Below are 26,426 nucleotides of genomic sequence, written 5' to 3'. Positions count from 1 at the left end.
ATAGGCTATAATGTTTTCATAAGAAAACATCAGAAGGAAATTCAAAACAACAATTCAAAAAATAAAACAACATTAACTAAAAAGTAAACCCAACATAACAGCAACATAAAAAAAGTCTGCACAAGTAAGGAAAAATGCTGTTTTGAGCAAATTTACATTTTTACAAACAACACAGAACAGCAACAACAGGCTGTGCAAATCTAAGACAAACCTTAGCAACTCACTCATCTGGGTGCAAGATCATTTAACATTAATTTCAAACAAATCTCGAAGTTACGACAGTTACAATGACGAATCATTAAAACATAAATTTCCAAGAACTAAAATAAAGGATACAGAAAGACTTTGAATAAGTCAAGGTAAAAAATAAAAATAAATTATATATTGTTTGCTAGCATATTTTTGACTTGCTCTAGAACTGAATATAATTCTTGCACAAACCTGGTATGCAAAGAGTACCACATAAATATCAAACACCAAATACTGGTTATATACACATTAATTACATTAGCTGAGACAATAAAAGTGACAACAGCTTTCTTTGACCTGGTCCTGGTCCATTTAGTCAACACAAAACATCATTCTAAATAGGAATACTTGTCTTTCCTTTATAACCTATAAATAACAACAATTAATTTTATCTAGTTTGATAAAAACTAGATAAAACTCTTTGACCTTTGAACTGAGGAGAGGTTATGTTATGTAAGCAGCCTGGATTATTTATTTATTCATAATAAGAAGTTCTGTCCTTCTCTTCTGCATCAAGTAGCCAACGCTATAAATTTGACACAGTTTTTATCTTGAAACTTGATTTTTATTTATAGCCTATGACTCAAATGTGACTCAAAAAAATATAATTTCAGTGACTGGTACATCATTATCCCATAACTATTTATTTTGCATAAGAGGGTAGAAATTGTTAAGATGGTTTTACAAAGTCTGCCTCTATAGACTATTTTCCTTGGTCTTTAGAATCACTGTTCATTATTTCATGTATGTCTAATAATTTTCGAATTGGATCAGGTTTGAAGGAACACATAGGTTACTGGTGCAGCTTCTGAAGACCAGTAGACGATGATGTCTAAAACAGACATTGGGCTGTCGTTCAGAAAACAAACAGCGCAGTTCGCGTTATTGAGGTCAGTGGGACACGTGACTGGCGTTGTCCAGTTGGATGCTCTGTTGACTAGCGGAGCCAGACAATCGCACGATATGCATCTGCTATTAACGTGAATTCCTCTCCGTGGATTAAAATATATAGCCTAGCCTCGCCGTGATCATGGGACAGTGTGGTGTTATTTCTTCGAAGACGGTCTTAGTCTTCCTCAATTTGATTTTTTGGGTAAGTTGCCTAAAGTATAAAAGCTGGGATGGGTGCAGTGGTTAGCGGCATTATGGCATAGCTCTGCAGGGATACACGAGCTACAGCGAAAGAGCATTGTTTTTACACGTATAATCGACATGCTTTTAATAGTCAGAAATATATTATTATTTTGACTGATTGCATGACTGAATGAATCCAAGCGCATCATTGCACCTCGGTTTTGTCTATTTTTTGTAACCATTTATCACGCCTGAGCAATAGCTTTTTGGTTAAAGCATGCGATGCAGCGAATGTCAAATCACACAGACTGCACAAATGATATAGGCCTAAAGAAAACGCTGTTTTTAGCTTTGCATAGACTTAGCCTACATGTAATATAAGATCCATATATAATCAAATCTATTCATAAATTAAGAATTATAATAGAAAGAAAGGAAATCAAGACTAGACTTTCCAATAGGCTAACGTTGATTTTTTTTTTTTTTAATAGAGCAGGGATAACACTTTTGATTTTTGTTCTGAAATTTTGTTCTGCTGTTTGTTTGATTTATTCAAAAAATGTAAAGCTATTGCCTCCAACAAGATTAAGATATTAGCTGTCATCACACGTTAATTATATATATAAGTATGTATATTGAAACTGGAAGTATATTATTTTTACAACCATCATTCCTAAATAATTATGAATAGTAAAATGATAATGTTTGTCAATACATGGCCTAAAGTACTATGTTAATATCGTAATACACAGCTTTTAATTTTGACAATGTTAATTAAACTCTAAAGAAATACTTGGAAAGAATGTCAATGAAATACATTTTCAAATCGAACTTATTCCACGTTTAAATTTTGTACGAATGAGGAATAAACCTGCTTTAAATTATATCTGATTTGTTATATTGAATAAAATTACAATCATAAAAAATACAAAAGGATGTTTATAAAAGATTCCATGTTGATAGATAATAATAATAATATGTTATAAGGCCAATGGGAGTAAAGTGCTTTTGTAATTTCACAACAACTAACAATTTTCTGTTGTACTCTTTCCAGGCTGCCGCTGGTATACTGTGCTACATTGGGGCCTACGTTTTCATCACATATGATGATTATGATCATTTTTTTGAGGATATCTACACTTTCATCCCTGCCATGGTGATAATTGCTGTGGGCACGCTTCTTTTTGTCATTGGTTTCATTGGATGCTGTGCCACCGTTCGAGAAAGCCGATGTGGCCTGGTCACGGTAAACTAGAGTCTAATGCCCCCAATTTACACATACATAGCTCTGATGATTTTTTTATTCAGAATATTTTCTGATTGTTCTTGTCTAATTTTTCTGCAGTTCTCAGCAGTGCTGCTACTGGTGTTTGCCACAGAGGTGGTTGTAGTGGTGCTAGGCTATATTTACAGAGCCAAGGTTGGAAATAATTAAATAACATGTAGCCTACATGTGCATGTAAGTAGTTTGAAAGTGTCATTGATAAAACCACGTCTTTCTTTTTCTCTGAAAGGTCGAGGCTGTAGTGAATCACTCTATTCAAAAAGTATATAATGAATATAAAGGCACCAACACAGATGCTCCCAGCAGGGCCATCGACTATGTCCAGAGACAGGTAAGACCATCAGTTCCTTTGTCTTTTTTATCTCCCCTTTTTCCATTTCTCTAAACTTCTCTGCTTACAATCTTTCACTTTTAGCTCCACTGTTGTGGCATTCATAACTACTCTGATTGGATGAACACTGACTGGTTTAATGAGTCCAAAAACAACAGCGTTCCGGTGAGCTGCTGCAAGCCCAGCATCAGGAACTGCACTGGGACGTTAATGCGACCAGAAGACCTCTACCCAGAGGTAACACCCTCACACACTTTCGACAGACCTGCAGTCCAAAACTATTAAATGATAGACTAACTGAACTTCTTGTTACAGGGCTGTGAAGTTCTTGTAGTAAAGAAACTCAAGGACATTATGCTGTACGTCATACTGGCAGCATTAACGTTCGCTGCCATACAGGTAATAAGTCATTTGTGGTCATACTCTCAACTGAAGTGGTCATTTGTCACTTAAGCAGTGGTCTATGTGATTTTAACAGTTAATATGTGTAGTGTAATATATAATGGCAATAGCACATAAATTTCTTTACTTTGAAATAGCCTAATCATAGTCATTACTTGGCTACTCAACAGATAAAGAAAAACCTGGACATGAACAATTTATTTGAAATGTAATTATTTTCTTATCTTACCTAGATATTAAATTAAAGTTTCTATGATATTACTAGTCCATTACAAAATGAAATATTCAGCTTCGCAACACACAGGTAACGGAAACGCTAGATGCCACCACTTGCAGCTTTTTATGAGACCCGAAGGGTTGCGAGACAGGAAAGTAGAAAACATAATAACAGAACTGAAAGAAGAAGAGCGGTCTGATATACATGCTCAGACAAAAGTGAATGTTAGGAAATATCATGCTGCATTCCAGACAAAGATTTGAATTTCCCCCTTCTGAACATTGTATGTTTCATTTCATTAGAGGAAGTGTTCGCTGCAGGGCCAGGGAGATGGTCCTCACTGCAGAACACAAGATCCAGATCCAACTCCTCCCACCTTACATATCCCTAAACTTACCTGTCTTCACCCCCTGATCCCTAAACCCACCCATCTCCATCCCTTAGATATGAATCCAATCCCGTCCCCTGTGATCTTGTGTTCTGCAGTGAGGGGTTACTCAAGCTCATGGATGGAGATTGACATTCATTCCCCCTTTCTGGATGTTATTGGTGGTGCTTGAAGATCCAACTCTTACCATTACCCTATTCCTAAACATAACTAGATTAATCAACCCATTAGGTCTGCAGAGGACCACCCATTTAGATCTGTAGTGAGCACCACTCGTCTAATTACAAGTTCGTTCACAGATTTTCAACACAAGATGGCGCTATTACACACTGTATCTCAGTGTGTGGCTCTGTTTTTTAAATTAATTTATTTTATTTTATTGACAACACAGGAATATAGAGTCATAATTGACGAGACAGGAATATAGAGTCATAAAAACATATAAATCTATAAAAACAATAAAGTCAAAACTTTTAATCTTATATCAAAAATCAGTCTCACATATATGTCAAAAATCAGCCTTAGATCTAATACATCAATTGCCTTTTTGAACAGCAGAATTGTCTGAGCTTTATGATTGTTCTGTTCATAGATTAAAGAATCATGAAGGGTAATTAAATCAGTAGAAAACAGTTTACCATTTGGTACAGACAGCATGTATTTTGCTTTGTGTATATGATTAGTTAAGAAATTTGATTATAATGTGAATCTACAATAAACCAGTATCACATTCCATAAACAAGATCCTATTGTAAAACAGATAAAAAAGAAACAATATATCCAAAAATAGTCAAAAATACTTTTGCAATAAGTGCAACTGAAAAATAAATGTAAGATTGTATATGACACCTCTTTACAAAAACAATGAAACAAACAAACTTTAACCTTTCTACAGTCATTAAATGGATCATATCAATTTATTATTTTAAAGTGAGTTGCTTAACATTAGTACATTAGTACATATTGCAGTAGTATTTATATTGGAGCAAGGTTGCTGGAAAAAGTTATTTCTAACATAAAGTTATTATTATTGTTTTGTCACTAATGTAAAGACCACCAGAACCAGAAGAGAACCAATTATACGTTTTCATTTTTAATAATGTTTTTAATTATGTGAATAAGATTAGGGGAGATACAACAAAAGAGTTTTAAGTTATAAAGATACTGTGTAATAAAGATACACATAAAATGTAATATTACAATAAATACTGTATCTTAGATATTAATGTCTTGTCAAAAATCGCTTATATTTCTTTATCCAGAGTTCCCACTTCATTTTTACACGTTTCTCTTTCTGAATTCTTGAAACCAGATATGTAAATAAATAAATAAAAAACTGCAAACAAAAAATATAATTGATAAAAATGTAAGTAATTATTTTTAAGGAGGCGGTATAGAATATAGAGGGTGTGTCTCACTCAGGCTTTGTCACAATCACAAAATCCTTCCAGTGCACTGGAGTGTTTGCTCCCTAAAAAAATCCCACAAAGCACTGCGAAAACCAGGGAGAATCTTTGCTCTTTGTGGTCCTTCATCAGAAAATATATGCAACATAAATACACTTTAAACAGCATTAAAAAGTGAGATCCTGCTGTTGTTGATAAATGATTTGAACTATTTAACCTTTCTGATGTTAACAGATAATGCACAATATTTTTAAATATTCTCAGTGTAATATGTTTTGACCATTGTTTCCTATTCTCTTCACAGATGCTCGGGCTGCTGTGTGCGTGTTTGGTCCTTTGCCGCAGAGGTCATGACCCTGGCTATGAACTGCTTGTCAGCACGGGTATAGATGCCTGAGTGGTACCGCATGGCATCATGGGAAGGGCTGGTCCTCCCAGCCAGTGTACTGTACATATTTAAACTGAATCAGGCTACAACTTTTCTACACTAGTATTAAAACCAGTTTCAGTACCTTTGTTTGACATAAAAACAAAGCTTTGAAAGCTTGAATAGCCACACACTGCTTTAGTTGTGAAGAAAATGTTCCTATAAATGTTCCTAGAGGAAGTATTGAGTCTGAGTACAGAGTCTGATGAGCAGAAAATAATAATTCAGTTGTTTATTATATTGTAAATATTTTACACTAATGTGATATCATGTGTTATTGTCACTGGTTGACATAGTTCAAATGTTTCCCTTATAGTATGCTGTAGAAGTAATCCTTCCTAGACATATTGAAAGATTGTTTTAAATGTAAAAAAATTTCTGACAACTTTCCTTGCTTCTCATTTCGAACTTATCTTTAGAGAAATAATGATACAAATGATTTAAACTACAAACCTGATTCCAAAAAAGTTGGTATACTGTACAAATTGTGAATAAAAACAGATTGCAATGATGTGGAAGTTTCAAATTTCAGTATTTTATTCAGAATACAACATATATGACATCAAATGTTTAAAATGAGAGAATGTATTATTTTAAGGGAAAAATAAGTTGATTTAAAATTTCATGGCATCAACACATCTCAAAAAAGTTGGGACAAGGCCATGTTTACCACTGTGTGGCACCCCCTCTTCTTTTTATAACAGTCTGCAAACATCTGGGGACTGTTGTCATGAAGGGCAAAATTATCTATATAGACCTCTTATAAACTCATTTTTGCACCAGTCTGTAAACATGTTTTTTTTTCTGCTGTAAAGTTGGGCATTTTAACATTTTAACACGAGTCCCTTTTGCAGCCAGCCTCAAGCGGCCACTCGATGAATTACAGTTTTAGTCACTTCCTTGTTGGCTTCATGAGAGAGCGGGAGGTTGCCGCTCGGTCTGACCACAAAACAGTTTTCCACTTTGCCACAGTCCATTTTAAATTTGCCTTTGCCCAGAGAAAATGCTTGCGCTTCTGGATCATTTTTAGATATGGCTTCTTTTTTGATCTATAGAGCTTTAGCTGGCAACCGCGAATGGCACGGTGGATTGTGTTCACCGACAATGTTTTCTGGAAGTATTCATGAGCCCATGTTGTGATTTCCATTACAGTAGCATTCATGTATGTGATGCAGTGCCGTCTAAGGGCCCGAAGATCACGGGCATCCAGTATGTTTTTTCCGGCCTTGACCCTTATGCAAATAAATTGTTCCAGATTCTCTGAAACTTTGGATGATATTATGTGCTGTACATGATTATAACTTCAAACTCTTTGCATTTTTTTCTTATCCTTTATATATATATCCTTTCTGATATTGCTCAACTATTTTTTACTGCAGCATTGGAGGAATTGGTGATCCTCTGCCCATCTTGACTTATGAGAGACACTGCCACTCTGAGAGGCTCTTTTTATACCCAATCATGTTACCAATTGACCTAATAAGATGCAAATTGGTCTTCCAGCTGTTCCTTAAATGTACATATAACTTTTACGACCTCTTATTGCTACCTGTCCCAACTTTTTTGGAATGTGTAGCTCTCATGAAATCCAAAATGAGCCAATATTTGACTAGACATTTCAAAATGTCTCACTTTCAACATTTCATATGTTGTCTATATTCTATTGTGAATAAAAAATAACTTTACGACATTTGTAAATTATTCCATTCCATTTTTACTCACAATTTGTACAGTGTCCCAACTTTTTAGGAATCAGGTTTGTAAATCATTACTTTTAACTCTTGCAGCAGTATTTAACTTGCAGTTAACAACGTGGTTACATAACATACAGCATGAATTACACTTTCATCCAAGCATTTGGCCATAAAACAATCAAAAGCACAAGTCTTAACAAAACAATCAAATATAAACTGAGCATTTGAAAGTTCTCTAAAATCAGTTTATTATATAAAAAAAATGTTTTTCCTCTGGACACTTTTGCATAGTAAAATGGGTGTGCAATAGCTGGGACTAGGAAAAAACATATTTACTAGAAAAAATTCTATGAGTGACACTGCTGTATATAACTCTAATGGGAAGTATTACTCTTAAAGGGTCACTGACATGAATGCTTATATGTGACCCTGGACCACAAAACCAGTCCTGAGTTGTAAATTTTCAAAAATTGAAAATCGAAATTGAGATTCATACATAATATAAAATCTGAATAGATAAGCTTTCCATTGATGTATGGTTTGTTAGGATAGGACAATATTTTGCCCAGATACAACTATTTGAAAATCTGGAATGTGAGGGAATATGAGGAATACTGAGAAAATCTCCTTTAAAGTTGTCCGAATGAAGTTCTTAGCATTGCATATTACTAACGAAGAATTTATGTGTGATATATTCACAGTAGGAGATTTACAAAATATCTTCACATGATCTTTACATAGTATCCTAATTATTTTTGTCATAAAAGAAAAATCCATAATTTTGACCAATATAAGGTTTTTTTTTTTTTTTTTGGCTATTGCTAAAAATATACCACAGTGACTGGTTTTGTGATCCAGGGTCACATAATACTCCGAATGTTCACTGTAGCATTAAAACACTCATGTTTTCACATTATTTGATAAATTCATGCTTTTAATTTCTCTATTGTAATGAATGTTGATCCGTCTCAGTTCAATAAATCATTGAAATTAAAATTATCCATTAAGTGATTGCTTATTTGTATATTATATTTCACATTTTGACTGTGTATTATTTATTCAAGCTGTTTCTTGTGCATAAGGTGTATGCAAGTTTCTTGTGCATAAGGTGTATGTAAGTTGTTAAAGAGGACAACAATTTAAATCAAACTTTTTTTTTTGCAATTTATTTTTCAATATTTCCATTTATTGTTGAGTATATTTTCCAAAACAGTTAATGATCTTCAAATGAATTTGTTTCAAATGTCAAACAAAAAACATAAAAAATTGTTTCCAAATGCTTTAAATGATGAAAAGCATATAAAAATTGCTTCTAAAAGGTAAATCTATGACATCAATACACTCTAACTAAAAGTATAGTTAGTGTTACAAAGTGTAAAGTGATGCATCATCAGGTGTTTTTCAAGTAACATGTTCACATCTACGACCCTTTTTCATATTTTAAATAACATAAACATAGCATATAGAGATATACAATGCATAAACCTAAATACTACACCACTACTTTTACATAAACTATAGACATAAAGCAGATTCACTGATTTTAAGTCAAATAAAGGTCTACTTTGATGTTTTTGGAATTTCTTCATCTGTTTATTTCTCGCACTCTTCTCAGCTCCTCCGAGGAAGACTAAACAAAACACAATATACTACATTAATATGACATATATATATTTTTTTATTGTATCAACAACGTAATTTTTAAAAAATATATATATTAAACAAATAGACACAACTGACATATATATGATATGGTTCTTACCCTGATCTTTAATAACATACAAAGTTAAGTTTAGTTTCACAGTCTCTGCTCTCCCAGCGTTTAGCTGCTAGGTTTCGAGATCCACAGTAAAGGGGACTGGCGGGGCATTCCGGCAGCTGGACCAAATTTCCCAGAGACTCCCCACTGACCCAGAACCAGGACCCTGCCAGGAAGCGCAGACCTGTCCACACGCCGTCGGTTTGCATGTCTGCTGTCTTGTTATTGGCTTGGAAGAGATGTAAACTGGTTGGCAGAGAGGCCAGGTCAGAGTGTTGAGACCTGCAGTGTTCTAACGCCTCCTCCCAGCTCTTCTTCTCCGTTACCAGGATCAGTTCAGGCACCCACTTATAACAGAAAAAAGGGTACTTCATATCACAAGCATAATCATAAAGTTCCCCACCTGAACTCTTACTGCAAAAGGCTGTCTCTGGCTCGTCTGGTTGATCAGACTTCCATGGCATAGACCTTTCAGTGCTTCCATCACTCCACACCCATTGATGGTCAGCAGAGAGTTTGTTCAGTCCAACCCAGCTCTCTGTGCTATCTGCTTTCTGATCATTTGAATCATTTTTGAACCTTGTAAGCTCCTCATCGCTGTCTATGGTGGACAGGTCGGCATAATTCTCTCTGCAAAACTTTTGAGCTTCACTCCAAGTCTTAGCATAACTGATAAAAATGTGTTTCCTGATCAAAGTTAAACTCAGCTCACAATGAGCTGACAGGAAAAGAGCAACCCAGACAATCTTCATCTCTTCTGGGAAGAGTCAGTAAATACAGTCATAAGACAGACTCCATAAATATACAGGCTATATATACACATGTAAATTTGTAATTTGTTAGTCAGTATTATTTTTTGCAAATATTCACTTTGAGGTCAGATATCACCAACGCAGAACGCAGACTGTAAAGACTAGTGTCACACCCAGATCTTTATCATGACACTGAGTTTTAAGAGGCTTTAATACAGCAATTTAATTAATAGCTCACAGAAATTTTAAACAGAAAGACACAAAGACACTGCAAACATTTTCCTATTAGACTGATGTTTTTCTCCTTCTTTCCAAAATACCAGATGAAACAAACAGAGAAAAGGAGTATTGGGAATGACACAAACTGTAGTTTTGTATTATTTAAACACAATTTAACAATTTAACAGCAATTATTGCAATAACAGGAATCTATATAAAGAACATTTTTTAAATGGGGCATAATGTCATGCGATTGTTAAAATCATGTAAAATAATTTTATTTAGAGAGGTTATATATTTACAATTTACTATTTTACTATAGGGTTAAATTTACATTTAAAGAGACCCTACCCCTATTATGGATTTTTGAAAATTATCTTTCATGCAGTGTGTAACATAGCTCTAAGTGAATGAAAACATTATGCAAAGTTTTTAATCTAAAATTTCACCGTGTATAAAGTTATTGTCTTTCAAAAGAAAGAGTCGCCACCGAGTCATGAAAACAAATCATTTTTAAAATGGATCTTTAGCTGTTTCAAGGTGATGTCAAACTGAAACATTAGCATATTAGCATATTTATATCCAGGTCCTGATTCCTGTAATGGGAGTGCCCTTTCCCAGGGTCCTCCATGTAAATGACCTTCTGTTGCCATTGAGTAGTAAACCACCCAGGTTTGGGACCTGAGTTAATGCATATTCCAATTGTTAGTTCCTGTCTCCATCTCAGGGGATGTTTTTCTTGGTCTGAGATACTTAAGGAAATGTTGCAAGAGGATCAAGGCCTTCTGTAGCAAGAAAGAGCCCATAGCATGAAGTGTGTCCACACACTTCATATTATGTATTTTTCAGGTATGCATCTTTTACTCTTAGATTAATCTTTAAGAATTTGATGTTTTGTTTTGATTTGATATCTATGAATTGGCTATGTAATTGGCATAATACTTTCCTGACTGATAATAAATTGTTACTTTTGCTGCTAGACAAAATACTATTGGAGTATTAGCATGGTTTGGGCATAGTTCATAGTACTAGCCATAACATCTGGTTATTGTCTTACTATATTCAAGTTGTTATATAATAAGATTAATTATAGGGGGCTGTTAGAGCTTTAGCTATGTTGTTACATAGGTGTTAAATAGTTAGTCATAACCTCTGACTAATGATCAGACTGGAGAGTTTGTGATCGTGGGGTAAATGTATACATCAGCCGGTATAATACACCCTGAGCAACATAGATTCCTAATGAATGAGTAAATATAAAGTAAAGAGTTAACTAGAATAATCAAATGTCAGAAGAAGAAGAATAATACTTAGAGACAATCAACCAATTTGCCTTTCCACCTAAATTCGAGTTCATATTAAAATGGAGTCAGATTAGAATTGAACTTAAATTGAATAACTTTGCGCACTGAATAGACTGAACAACGCAAGAAACCTTCAGCCAGCACCGGATACCTTCCTAGGACGGAGTGTGTGGACCTTACAATGGCCTTCTGTTATTGACCTGTGCTGCACGCAGTAGACCATTCGCGATAGACTGGGTCATCAGACCAATCACCGCAGTGCAGCGTCATGCAAAGGAGGGGTTTGGAAAAATAAATCGTTAAACATATCATTGTCACTGAGAGAGTCAAACTGTTGTTGGTGAGTCACAAAACCAAAATATGAACCTTTCATTACCCATAATAGGGGCACTTTAACAACTTTGATATTATGCTTAGGCTTATAGTCAGATGCAAATGTCTTTACTACATTAAAAACAATTACCACAAAAACAAAACTTATGCAAAATGCATGCAAAAGTACACAGACAAATGGAAAATGTCTGACCTCAAATGCCAAATCAAAATTTTATTACTTACTTTTCATTATTTTATTATATACTTTTCATTATTATAGTTAATATAATGGCATTTTCTGAAAATAAGTATCAACAACAACAAGTTCTTTATTAAATGTGCAACAATATCGCAAACATATATATATATATATATATATATATATATATATATATATATATATATATATATATATATATATATATATATATATATATTTTTTTTTTTTTTTTTTTTTTTTTTTTTTTTTTTTTGTCCTAAAACTGGGTGAGTATTTTTTTATAGAGAACTAGAATGTAAATGTCTTTTTAAAAATATATAAATATTTGACCCTGATCCCTTAAAGCTGCGGAACTTTTGACGCTCTAGCGGTTAATAAACAGAACTGCTTGCGTCTTGCGGAAGAACATCGTAGCCGAATCACAAAGATACTGGGTTACTCCGCCGCGGTATCCCCGAAGCAATCTAAAATAGTCCGAATATAAACACTTATTATAGGTGCACCCTAGTGATTCAGGACAAGCAAAAAACACGGTTTGGAAAATGGATTCATGGTGTACTCGCTTATTATATACATTTTTTCTACATTTTGAACACAAACAAAGTTACTGACTGCAGCTCTGATTGATTATTTTTTACCGGGAGCGATGGAGTTTCTGCAAATGGCAATAGGACCACTGGGAGGAGCCAGAGGAGCTTGATTTTTTTCACAGATTATCTGTCTCATATTCTACTGTCAGGACATAATCACAGGTTTAATAAATATGTAAAAAATATTTTTTTTTCCAAAACTTCCCTACAGCACCTTTAATGTGCATTTTTGGTGTTGCTCCCGAGGGTATAGGACTTAGGAAAGATATTTGTTCTGTTATCGCCTTCACTACATTACTGGCAAGGCGTTTAATATTATTTCAGTGGAAAAGGACAGACCCTCCAACACATAGCAGCTGCTTGAAAGAAGTGATGTCTTACATTCAACTCGAAAAGATTAAATACATGATACGGGGTTCGAAACGTAAGTTTCAAGATATATGGTCCCCCTTTATACGATATTTTAAGAGCTCCCCTGCCTCAATTCCCCCTCATTATATCATCCTTCTGTGTTTTTTATTTATTTATTTATTTTTATTTTTATTTTTTAATATGTGCATGCCGGTCCTTTATAAATATCTGTTTCTGTTAAACCACTATATTATTATTTTATTTTTGTGTGTGTGTCAGTTCTCTTGTTTTCTGGACTAGCTTATAATGTGTGATCTATGTATTTTATGAAGATGTGCCAATTCTTCTAGGGAATGTGGAACACTTGGTTCCTTTGCTGTCAATGCTGGGAAATCTAGAATGTGTTTTGTCTCAAGATTTTAATTATTATTTTTAATATACTATAATATATATAATTTTTTTGTTTGTTTTGGTTTTTTTCTTAAGCTGTGGGAGGGAGGGGAGGGAAGATCGTATTGTACTGTAATTGTAACTGTTAAAAACCCAATAAATAAAATATTTAAAAAAATATATATATATATAAATATTTGTTTTATAAATATATAAAGAAGTGAATATGTTTTGTGTTATAGCACTCAAATGCCACATTGATAGGTTAAGACTAATGGAAAGCATTGAGTTTGAATGGTTAAATATTTGGGATAATGATGTCAGACATTTTACTGTTAAATGTAGGTCTACTGTTTCCATTTTTGCATGTCTAATGCAATCTTGTGTTTTTCCTCTGCAATCTTTGCATAGATATATCTACTCAGTGTGGAGCACCAAATTTGCACAAATAAAAATACATAATGCATTATTAAATTAAATTATGTAAAAAACATCAAATTCCATTCAACCATCCACCATTCCCCAGACCACTTTCTAGGATCGCGGGGTTGCTACCTATCCCTCAGAAAATCATGTTGGATGGATGCCCAAATTCACCACAGGGCTTTATTTTATTAATTTATTTGTTTATTTTTGTATTGTATTTATTACATTTATGGAGTCTACATTAAATTAATTTACGTTTTATTTACTCATTTGTGTATTATTTATTAATTTATTTATTTATTTATCGATTTATTTCTTCTTGTGATAATCGGTCATGACTTTTACTGTATATTCCAATATACAAAATTTGGATAATGACCTGATAAGACTTGAAGATGTCCTTTTATATTTTAATAACTTGAATTTAAAATATAAAATAAAAATGAATAAAATAAAGAAAGAGCTAAAATTATATTTAAGCTTTGTATATCTGTATTAATAGTTGAATAAATGTTGGTGAGAATGAAAGAAAGAAAGAGTTAATTTTATGTTCTGTTTTCATGGGCTAATATTGTTCTATGTTGCCACTCATCATTTGTCATAGTTACTGATTTGGCTTTCCTTATTATGGATTCTTTTCACCTTTGTCCCATCTAGTTTCCTTTGTTAGCACTGTGTGTTCAATGCAGCTTTAACGTGCTATCGAAAATCCTATTCCTATTTCCCACTTGTGAAGTTGTGATTATGAACTTGTTGTATTCAAGTGCTTTGTTGTCAGAAAGAATAAAATGTAGCATCCCATTGGTTGACTATTATAAACATTCACCGCGCTACATATGCAGTTTGCTGACAATTATGGAATTTTTGTCATATACATGCTTATTTCACTGCTTATAAAACATACAATTTTCTTCAGTTGATCGTTCATATAAAGCCTATAAATAATTTGGCAACAAGTCAAATTTGTTGTGAGAATAGCACTGACAGTAGCAATGGTTGTCCCTTCCACCATGTTTAAAGTTTTTTGGCCCGCCTAACTCAGAAACTCTGATGTCAAAATTATTTCTGAATTTCCCAGTAGTAAATACGACTTGAGTGGCATTCACGACTAATTTCTGATTAGGAAACTCACAGCATAAGGCCTCAGTTCCCTCTCAAACTTTCATGAGACATCAAGGATACATTTCTCCATTATGGGAACTCCTTCCCTTCCAACCTTTCCTGAAGTCCTATTGGCTCACGCCATTCCAAATTGTTGCAAAATATGCAAATCGCATGAAAATACTGACAAGCTAGAGAGGCAGTGTCATTATGTCAGAATATTCTCCTTCACTTTGTTAAACAACCTAAGAATATGGCTTATAAACTGTTTACAGCTCACAGTTGAGGTTTGCTCATCAGAGGGGAATACCTGGATTGCATTTTGTTCCACTGTATGTCCACACATGTAGCGGAATGACAATAAAGCTCAACTTGACTTGACTTAACTAATAAAAAAGACCCTGCATATTATATAAATTCAATTGGTCAACCTAAAGGCATACCTAACAAATTTAATACAGGAGATGAAGTTAAATTAAGGTTAGAATCATTATTAATTTGAATTACAAAAAGAAAATACAAAATTACAGAATGGATTACTTACATAAGTAAAATTACACTGATGAAGCCTTATCACTTCTAGGAGAGCAATTGGATGCAACAAGCAGAATAAAATAGCAAAGTAGAATAGCTTCATATTATTGAAAAAGGAAATGTTTGGGGAACAATGCTGTATTGATAATAGTACGTGTTTGTCTACCAAATAATACTGCTCCAGAAGGAGCCAAACGCGCCTCTCCTCGGGAGACCGGTCTCTTCCCCGTACATGCTCGCTTGTGTCGCCTCGTGGGTCCAGGAAGGGTGCGTAGAGGGACAGCTGGGCTGCCAAAGACGTGAGCTGCTGGACCTGTGGTGTCGCAACTCACCAGCCACCTCCTCCTCTGGAGTCAGAAGCATTTGAGGTAGCTTTGTGCCATTCACATTCCGGGCTTGCACAACCAGGCAGCCAACAAGCGGTCATGAGCTGCACTGTCCTTGAAATGGATACTCCATCCCCAGATGGTCCAGCTTATTTAGAAACTTTTCGGAGCTGCTCAAGTAGACATGTTTGCATCTCCAGAGACGTCCCTGAATGGGACGTGGAAGTTCTAGGTGACCTACCCCAGGAGGTAATTGATACCATTACTTCAGCGAGAGCACGTCTACGAGGCACACAGGCTCCTTAGGGGGGCGAGAAGGCTAAATCTTTCTGGCCTCCCTGTATACCCTCTTGGACCTGTCTCTAGTGCACTTCTCTGCGTCACTGTCCTGAGCGGTGGTATCCTCAGCCTGCCAGCCTGCCTCAGAGCCCAGCTTCGTCCAGCGAAACTGTCATTTATCATTTCATGAGTGCCTGAGTATAATAAACCTCTGTCATTAATTCACTATTGGATTCTTTGCCTTTCTTTCCACCCCAGACATAACAGTAACTGTGACGTTCCCTGTGAGGGGGAACAAGACATCATGGAAGTTGCCATGTTTGTTGCTCGACAACTAAGCAGCGTTTAGTATCAAATTATGATGTAATTGTCACGTGCACTGCATTTTATACTGCCTCTCGAGGTCATCAGTATTTGCATGTGATTTGCATACTTCGCAACATTAGGCCAGTCATTTGGACTGTCGTGAACCAATAGGACTTCAGGAAAGGTTGGAAGGGAAGGAGTTCCCATAACCGAGAAATGTCTCTGTGATGTCTTGTTCCTGCTCTCAGTGAACCAAGGTTACGTTAATAACCGGAGATGTTCTCTTTCCTTGTCCTGTATTGACTTTGTATTCAAAGCTGTTATGTTTGCTTCAGTGGTTGCTCCAAGTTTGGATTAGCGTCTTTTGTTTGTTTGAACAAAATCTTCTGCCTTAATCTCCCCTTCATGCCAGATTGTGATAGGATCTGGAATCGCAGGGTACCTCATGATACGATCTGAATCACAACTCATAACATACTACAAGAGAGACTGGAAAACTGGGTCAGGCTTTCTGGAATGGTACTCAAATGGTCTCATACTTAGAAAGAAGAGGCTATCATGTGAGTCTAGGAGAGCATAAGTCTAAGTTGATGCCCATGACAGGCGGAGTCCTACAAGGCTCAATTTTTGCACTGCTCTTGTTTAGCCTGTATATGCTCCCACTAAGTCAAATAATGAGAAAGAACCAAATTGCCTATCACAGCTATGCTGATGATACCCAGATTTACCTAGCCTTATCTCCAAACTACAGCCCCATGGACTCCCTCTGCCAATGTATTGATGAAATTAATAGTTGGATGTGCCAGAACTTTCTTCAGTTAAACAAGGAAAAAACTGAAGTTATTGAATTTGGAAACAAAGATAAAATTTTCAAGGTGAATGCATACCTTGACTCTAGGGGTCAAACAACTAAAAATCAAGTCAAAAATCTTGGTGTGATTCTGGAGACAGACCTTAGTTTCAGTAGTCACGTCAAAGCAGTAACTAAATCAGCATACTATCATCTAATAAAAATTACAAGAATTAGATGTTTTGTTTCCATTCAAGACTTGGAGAAACTTGTTCATGCCTTTATCACCAGCAGGATGGACTATTGTAATGGGCTCCTCACAGGCTTTCCCAAAAAGACCATTAGACAGCTGCAGCTCATCCAGAACGCTGCAGCCAGGATACTGACTAGAACCAGAAAATCTGAGCATATTACACCAGTCCTCAGGTCCTACACTGGCTGCCAGTTACATTTAGGATTGATTTTAAAGTACTTTTACTCCAAAATGTATTGCAGATATGTTCACTGAATATAAACCCAACAGACCACTCATTAGGATCAAGTCAGTTAGAAATACCAAGAGTTCACACAAAACAAGGGGAGTCCACCTTTAGTTACTATGCTGCCCGCAGTTGGAATCAGCTTCCAGAAGAGATCAGGGTCCATATTCATAAAGAATCTTACTGCAAAAAGTAGCTCCTAGTGACAAAATTTTAAGAAAATTCTTAAAAATGTGGCCGTTTACTCTTAAGTTAAAGAAAAAATTCTAGTAAAGAAAAAAGTAATTCAGAAAGCATCTTAACCCTTAAAAGAAGTCTTAAGGTCAAACTTGTTAGGAGCACAGACGAGGACTTTTAAGAGGCTTAAGAGTTTCTTTAGCAGAGGAGAAAATGGCAGGAAGACGAAGAGGCAGAAGAAATGTGTTGCAGACAATGGATGACAGTGAGTTAATAAGACGCTATAGATTAGATCGTGCAGGGATCATGTTTGTGACTGATCTTATTAGAGATGTGCTAACCTCTCCGACACAGCGCAGAAATGCCATAGCACCAGAAATTAAAGTAATCACTACATTACGATATTTGGCAACTGGGAAAATGCAAAAATGCAATAGTGATGATTTGGGTCTGTCACAACCTTCAACACAAACACAAACAATTACAGCACTTTCAGAACATCTTATTGTGTCGCAGTTCATTTAGTTTCCACTGGACATTCATGCATTTATGAATATAGCAGGGTTATAGGTGCGCACAAGCAGGGGGAATGAACCATTAATAGTTTGTGCTACCGTATACACTCCCATGTCTGCTTCTTGACCCTTGCTGTGACACCCGGCCCGAATTTTCCTTTAAGAATGGCCTTGTGTTCATCCACTAACTGGGCTAATAGTAAACACTGTTCCTCTGTCCAGTTTGGCTTTCTCGGCCTTCTTGGTTTTGATTCCATGTTTGATACATTAAAACCAATAAATTAAATACCTTATAGGAAATTAAAAGCATGGTAAATAAAAAAGGATTTATATACACACATATAATGTGTGTGTGTGTGTGCGTGTGTGTGTGTGTGTGTGAGAGAGAGAGAGAGAGAGAGAGAGAGAATGGTCAAATAGGAAAAATTACGCATGTAAATTCAAAGTGAGAATTAGAATAGACCCTATACTTAAAATCACTTTTTTTTCCTTCTTGGACAACCAACCAATCACAGTCTTAAAAAGATTGTGTCATACATAGCAACGGGGTCAACCCCGCCTCCTCACTAAGATTAAAATGTTTTTTTGTCTTTTCCATACTCAGAGTTGCTCTCAGATCAGTCCCGAATCGCTCTTAAGCTAAGACTCCTACGTCAAAGTTTTTAAGCTAAATTAAGAGTTTCTGAGAGGATTCTTAGAATCTTTATGAATACGGGCCCAGATGTGCTAAAACATTAATCACATTTAAATCTAGACTCAAAACTCATCTGTTTAACTGTGCATTTATTGAATGAGCACTGTGCGATGTCTGAACTGATTGCACTGTATTTTACGTATTCACTGTATTTTATGTAAAATCCTTTTCATTTTTAACTGTTTTTATTTCATTATAAATAAGTCAGTTTTTCAATCATTTCCAAAGTTTTAAAATTGCTTGTTTTTATTTTTGTTATTATTTTTCTTCATGATTATTTTACTTTCTTTTATGTAAAGCACTTTGAATTACCATTGTGTACGAAATGTGCTATATAAATAAACTTGCCTTGCCTTGCCTATCAAGAATACAGCAATTCTGCGATAATCAATATATTGCTAGAAGACAATCCTATAAAGATCCATCACAATATCTGTATAACTATGAAAAAAAAATGCCTGTGAAAAGGTTAAGTGCAAGTTTTCTCTCTTTATTCAAGTCTAAACTGATAGAAAAAATGCACAAAAAGTTCTGTAAATAAAATTTAAAGGGTTGGTTCTTCCAAAAATGAAAATTAAGCCATAAATTACTCACCCTGAAGTCATCCTAGGTGTATAAGACTTTGTTCATTCAGATAAATTCATTTGGAGTTGTTTTAAAAATTGTCTTTGATCTTTCAAGCAGTTTGATGCAACTCAGCGGGGGTTGCACTGCATCAGTCCATGAGAAGTATAATAAAAAGCTCATCAATTAAAAAAAAAAAGTGTCACACATGGCTCCAGAGGGGTGAACAAATGCCTCCTGTAGCAAATCGATGGGTTTTTGTAAGAAAAATATCCTTATTCAAAACGTAATAGTCACTTTAATCTATCTTGAGCTCACAGTTGTAAACAAAGCAGTTCCAGGGAAATGACGTATGATGTCAGCTTTGCGTATGCGCCGCTCAGAAGTGATGCACAAGGAAACGCAGCAGAGAGATCAAAACAAAACAACGATCACTAATTAGATGTACAAAACGAGGATTTGTAAAGAAGAATGTCAGAGGATTAATGCATTTACATTTCTGAACGCAATGCTGAGGCATGTGGGCTATAAGTCTTTTTTTAAGTCATTTTTTGAGTGAAATGAGTGAACATGCAGATTACAATATTTAGCAGAATTTTTTTTTACTGTGTGGTAAGGGAAAACACTGTGTACACAGGGGTGTGGGTCCAATTTTAGGTTTATTTGAAAAACTAAAACAGACAAAGCAAAACAGATCATCAAGATCTGAAAAACAACTCGAACAAGAACAGGACTGGGACACAAATACGGCAACAGAAGGTGCTTGCATCAACCGAAACCTTCAATAAATAATTAATAAGCCAGACAGAGTAGTGGGAGTGTGGTGTAGGAATAGTCCATGACAATGGGGAACAGCTAAGGGTGTAATAAGTGACAGGTGTCTAGAGTTTAGGGAATGGAGTCAGGGAAGACGGGAGATGGCGACCTCTTGTGGTGAGAGGGAGAAAATCAGGGCCAAGACTCATGACATAAGATACGATAAATTATAGCAAAATCTTTAAAAATCTATAATACTAAATGTATACATTACAGTGTTATATTTATATATTACATTACAGATATTAAAATGGATGTAAAAAATACAACTTTAAAATTTATAATTCTAATACAAATCGTATAACTTTTTGTTTTATCATTTGTAACTATACACCATGCAACATTCCCAGATTGGGATTATTGTCGGATTATTGGGATCCCAATTCTTTGGTCATCTGACATGACACCGAGAGTGACCGACTGTAAGGGAACTGGTTTAAAATGTATCGAGATCAGTACCATTATACAAACAACTTTTGCATAACTTATATTCACTTAAAGTTCTGAATTTATAAAATAAATTGTAAAGATGTCTGCCAAGAAAGCTAATGTCTTCATAGTATGATGTACTGCTAGTTTGTTACACAATTGGCTTGCTGAACTATTCCTCAGACTTAGTGTAATCAATCAATCAATCACCTTTATTTATATAGCGCTTTAAACAAAATACATTGCGTCAAAGCACTGAACAACATTCATTTGGAAAACAGTGTCTCAATAATGCAAAATGATAGTTAAAGGCAGTTCATCATTGAATTCAGTGATGTCATCTCTGTTCAGTTTAAATAGTGTCTGTGCATTTATTTGCAATCAAGTCAATGATATCGCTGTAGATGAAGTGACCCCAACTAAGCAAGCCAGAGGCGACAGCGGCAAGGAACCGAAACTCCATCGGTGACAGAATGGAGAAAAAAACCTTGGGAGAAACCAGGCTCAGTTGGGGGGCCAGTTCTCCTCTGACCAGACGAAACCAGTAGTTCAATTCCAGGCTGCAGCGAAGTCAGATTGTGCAGAAGAATCATCTGTTTCCTGTGGTCTTGTCCTGGTGGTCCTCTGAGACAAGGTCTTTACAGGGGATCTGTATCTGGGCTCTAGTTGTCCTGGTCTCCGCTGTCTTTCAGGGCAGTAGAGGTCCTTTCTAGGTGCTGATCCACCATCTGGTCTGGAAACGTACTGGATCCGGGTGACTGCAGTGACCCTCTGATCTGGATACAGACTGGATCTGGTGGCCACGGTGACCTCGGAACAAGAGAGAAACAGACAAATATTAGCGTAGATGCCATTCTTCGTGTTCGTGTTGTGTGTTCAGAGATGGTATTCTGCATACTTTAGTTATAAAGGGTGGTTATTTGAGTTACTGTGCCTTACCTTTTTATGATCTCTAACCAGTCTGCCCATTCTCCTCTGACATCAACTAGGCATTTTCGTCCACACAACTCCCCCTCACTGGATATTTTCTCATTTTTGGATCATTCTCTGTAAACGCTAGAGATGGATGTGTGTGAATATCAGACCAGCACCAGACTGGCACCAACAACCATTCCATATTAAAGTCACTTGAATCCCCTTTCTCCCCCATTCTCATGCCCGGTTTGAACTTCAGCAAGTCGTCTTCACCACATCCAGACGCCTAAATGCATTGAGTTGCTGCCATGTGATTGGCTGATTAGCAGTTTGTGTTACCAAGCAATTGAACAGAAGTAACTAATAAAGTGGCCGTTGAGTGTAGGTAACAGAGACGCTAGATGCCACCTCCTGTGGTTTTGTATGAGACCCGCGGGTTTGTGATACATGAAAGTAGAAAACATTATAACAGAGAACTGAAACGTTGGACCGAACAAGAATATACATGCTCAGACAACAGTGAATGTTAGAGAATATCATGCTGCGTTCCAGACAAAGTAGGTGTGAATACTCGTACTCAGGTTCCACCCATAAGTTCTACAGAGGACCACTCATTTGGCCCATTTAGATCTGTAGTGAACACCACTCGTCTAATTACAAGTCCGTTCACAGATTTGCAACACAAGATGGCGCTAGTACACACTGTATCTCAATGTGTGGCGCTGTTTTTTTTTTTTTTATTAATTAATTAATTTTTTTATTTTATTGACAGCACAGGAATATAGAGTCATAAAAAAACAGAATCAAACAAAATTATATCTTATATCAAAAATCAGTCTTACATCTAATACATCAATTACCTTTATGAACAGCAGAAATGTCTTAGGTTTATGATTGTTCTGTTTAGAGACTAAAGAATCATGAAAGGTAATTAAATCAGTAGAAAACTGCTTACCATTTGGTACAGACAGCATGTATTTTCCCTCTCTCTTTCTCTCTCTCTCTCTCTCTCTCTCTCTCTCTCTCTCTATATATATATATATATTTATTTATTGGTAGGGGTGGGGGATAGTTTTGCAATATATAATTTAAATACATAAAAGAACAGGCTTTCATGTTGATAAAGAATAATCAATCCACCGTTGCATAACAAAGAGAGAAAAACTACTATTCTTTTTTAAATGGATTACTCCAAGTAATTCTGGATTTAGCGGGTGACAAAGCAGCAGACCCAAAAGGGGAACAATGGCAAACATACCAGGGGACAACATATAAGGCACTTGAAGAGTCGTAAAGCATGTAACATCAAAATATTATTCCTTTCTGAATAAAAGTATTAATTTATTGAATTTCCTACCACCCAAAAGATAAATAAATTCGTGAACCGTTTAAAACGATTCAGTTCGATTTGGTGAACTGGTTCAAAAAGTTCCGGATGATTCGTTCGTGAACCAGATATGACAAACTGCTTTGTTTTGAACTGTCTTACAACAGACACGGAAGAGAAGACAATGCTGAATAAAGTCATAGTTTTTGCTATTTTTGGACCAAAATGTATTTTCGATACTTCAAAAAATTCTAACTGACCCTCTGATGTCACATGGACTACTATGATGATGTTTTTCTTACCTTTCTGGACATGGACAGTATACTGTACACACAGTTTAATAGAGGGACAGAGCTCTCGGACTAAATCTCAAATATCTTAAACTGTGTTCCAAAGATAAATGGATGTATTACTGGTTTGAAACAACATGATGGTTAGTTATTAATGATATTATTTTAATTTTTGGGTGAACTATCCCTTTAAACACACGTTTGAAACTCTGTTGCTGCCCCAGAAAAACAAACTGTATCCACTGTTTACATAACGGTGGGTTCTTTAGGAAGCTGAACAAAGTTATCTTTTCGTTACAACCAAAAACACACTTCCTTGGAGACATTCTTTCTTCCCAAGCAATACCCGTGCAGCACTGCTGCTGGATGAAGCACGTTGATGGACTTGCTCTTGCTCTAGGAGAAATTACCATATTAGGAGTTCCACCCTCGTTCATGAAGAGCCACAATTGAAAAAAACACTCTGAAACTTGTATGAGCCCGGAAGCAAGATTTTTGGCACAGAATATTTTGTCATACATCCAAATTGTTTTTTGAAACCTTGTCCATGCTTAGCATGAGTATCCAACTTTTTTTTTTTTTTTTTACTTTGCGTTAAAGTGCCCTTTATCAGTGTGTTTATGTAAACTTTACAAGGATACTAATAGCAGTCTCAAGATGTCTGATAGAGTTTGGGTGTTAATAAATGTACTTTAGTTTCTTGTTTATAAGGTATGCAAGATGTCAAAAAGAAAAACAAGTATACAACTATTTTATTTTAACAATTTAAATTAAACTTTTTATTGCAATTGATATTTCAGTTTTTTTATTCATAGTCATTTCTATTTTTTTGAATAGTTTAATGATCTTCAAATTATCTTTGTTTCAAATGTCAAACTCACAGGTAACATAAAATAATAATAATAATTGTTTCCAAATGAAAAACACGTCAACATAGCTTCCAAAAGTTCTGTAAATCTATAACATCAATACACTCTCATTAAAATTATAGTTTTTGTAAGTGCAAAGTGATGCATCATCAGGCATTTTTCAAGCAGCATGCATTCACATTTACAACCATTTTTCATAATTTAAATAACATAAACATAGCATATAGAAATATACAATGCATAAACTGGAACACAAGTACTACAGCACTACTTTTAAATAAACTATAGACATTGTGCATATTCACATTTTTAAAATCAAATAAAGGACTACTTTGACATTTTAGAATTTCTTAATTGGTTTACATCTTTCGCTCTTCTCAACTCCTCCGGGGAAGACAAAACAAAACACAAAATACTACATTACTATGACTGCTTCAGTATTCTACTGGATTATATGAATGCTAACTTTATTTATAGCAATATCTGCATGTCTGTGAAATATATATACACGTTTTAATTGTATTTATTGTATTAAAATAAAATTATTTTATATTAAACAAACAGACACAACTGACATATATATGATATGGTTCTTACCCTGATCTTTAATAACATACAAAGTTTAGTTTAGTTTCACAGTCTCTGCTCTCCCAACGTTTAGCTGCTAGGTTTCGAGATCCACAGTAAAGGGGACTGGCGGGGCATTCCGGCAGCTGAACCAAATTTCCCAGAGACTCCCCACTGACCCAGAACCAGGAACCTGCCAGGAAGTGCAGACCTGTCCACACGCCGTCGGTTTGCATGTCTGCTGTCTTGTTATTGGCTTGGAAGAGATGTAAACTGGTTGGCAGAGAGGCCAGGTCAGAGTGTTGAGACCTGCAGTGTTCTAACGCCTCCTCCCAGCTCTTCTTCTCCGTTACCAGGATCAGTTCAGGCACCCACTTATAACAGAAAAAAGGGTACTTCATATCACAAGCATAATCATACAGTTCCCCACCTGAACTCTTACTGCAAAAGGCTGTCCCTGGCTCATTTGGTTGACCAGACTTCCATGGCATAGACCTTTCTGTGCTTCCATCACTCCACACCCATTGATGGTCAGCAGAGAGTTTGTTCAGTCCAACCCAGCTCTCTGTGCTATCTGCTTTCTGATCATTTGAATCACTTTTGAACCTTGTAAGCTCCTCATCGCTGTCTATGGTGGACAGGTCGGCATAATTCTCTCTGCAAAACTTTTGAGCTTCACTCCAAGTCTTAGCATAACTGATAAAAATGTGTTTCCTGATCAAAGTTAAACTCAGCTCACAATGAGCTGACAGGAAAAGAGCAAGCCAGACAATCTTCATCTCTTCTGTGGGAAACAAGTCTGTAAATACAGTCGTAGGGCAGACTCCATAAATATATAGGCTATATATACACATGTAAATTTGTAATTTGTTAGTCAGCATTTTTTGCAAATAATTACTTTGAGGTCAGATGTCTAGTGTCATGGCTAATCTCACGCCGAGATCTTTATCATGACAGTCAGTTTAAAGATGCCAGCAATTTAATTAATAGCTCACAGAAATGTAAAAAAGAAAGAAAGAAACAAAGACTGCAAACATTTTCCAATTAGACTGATGTTTTTCTCCTTCTTTTTTCAAAATATCACATGAAGCAAACACAGAAAAGGAGTTTTAGGAATGACACAACCTGAAGTTTAGTATGATTTAAATACTAAATATAACAGCAATTATTGCAATATCAGAAATCTATATTTTTAAAAAATGGGAAATGCAACATAATGTCATGTGATTGTTAAAATCATGTAAAATAAATTTATTTAGAGAGGTTATTTATTTATAATGTACTATATGACTATAGCCTGGGGTAAAATTTACATTTAGCAACTTTGATATGATGCTTAGGTTTATACGTCACATACAAATATTATTTTACTATCTTACTACATTAAAAACAATTACAACAGAAACGACCCTTATGCAAAATCCCTCAATTTCTGATCTGATTATTTACTTTTCATTATTTGATTATAAACTTTTCATTATTATAGTTAATATAATACAATTTTCTGAAAACGAGCATCAAGTTTTTTTTTGTTTTACAATCTCACTATTAAATAATTATATATATATATATATATATATATATATATATATATATATATATATATATATATATATATATATATATATATATATAAAGAAAATGAGCAG

The 26,426-nt window shown here is 35.3% G+C and overlaps 1 protein-coding gene and 1 long non-coding RNA gene across 2 annotated transcripts; one reads left to right on the top strand and one right to left on the bottom strand.

Annotated features, from left to right (window-relative positions):
• The first annotated feature begins 1,110 nt into the window (after positions 1-1,110).
• LOC127961357 (tetraspanin-3) lies at positions 1,111-6,290 on the top strand. The gene is made up of 7 exons (XM_052560440.1): positions 1,111-1,342; positions 2,378-2,569; positions 2,669-2,743; positions 2,838-2,939; positions 3,024-3,176; positions 3,255-3,338; positions 5,657-6,290. Exons 1-7 carry the CDS (start codon positions 1,280-1,282, stop codon positions 5,747-5,749), a joined length of 762 nt encoding a protein of 253 aa, XP_052416400.1. The 5' UTR covers positions 1,111-1,279; the 3' UTR covers positions 5,750-6,290.
• Positions 6,291-8,775: 2,485 nt separating this feature from the next.
• Positions 8,776-26,264, bottom strand: LOC127961448 (uncharacterized). The gene is made up of 3 exons (XR_008154449.1): positions 25,273-26,264; positions 9,236-9,700; positions 8,776-9,103 (listed from the first exon to the last, which is right to left on the bottom strand). It is a non-coding gene; the product is annotated as an uncharacterized LOC127961448 (long non-coding RNA).
• Positions 26,265-26,426: the final 162 nt, after the last annotated feature.

Source organism: Carassius gibelio, chromosome B7 (genome assembly GCF_023724105.1).
Source record: "Carassius gibelio isolate Cgi1373 ecotype wild population from Czech Republic chromosome B7, carGib1.2-hapl.c, whole genome shotgun sequence".
In the NCBI taxonomy this organism is placed as follows: Eukaryota; Metazoa; Chordata; class Actinopteri; order Cypriniformes; family Cyprinidae; genus Carassius; species Carassius gibelio.
This window is presented reverse-complemented; position numbering and strand designations above follow the sequence as displayed.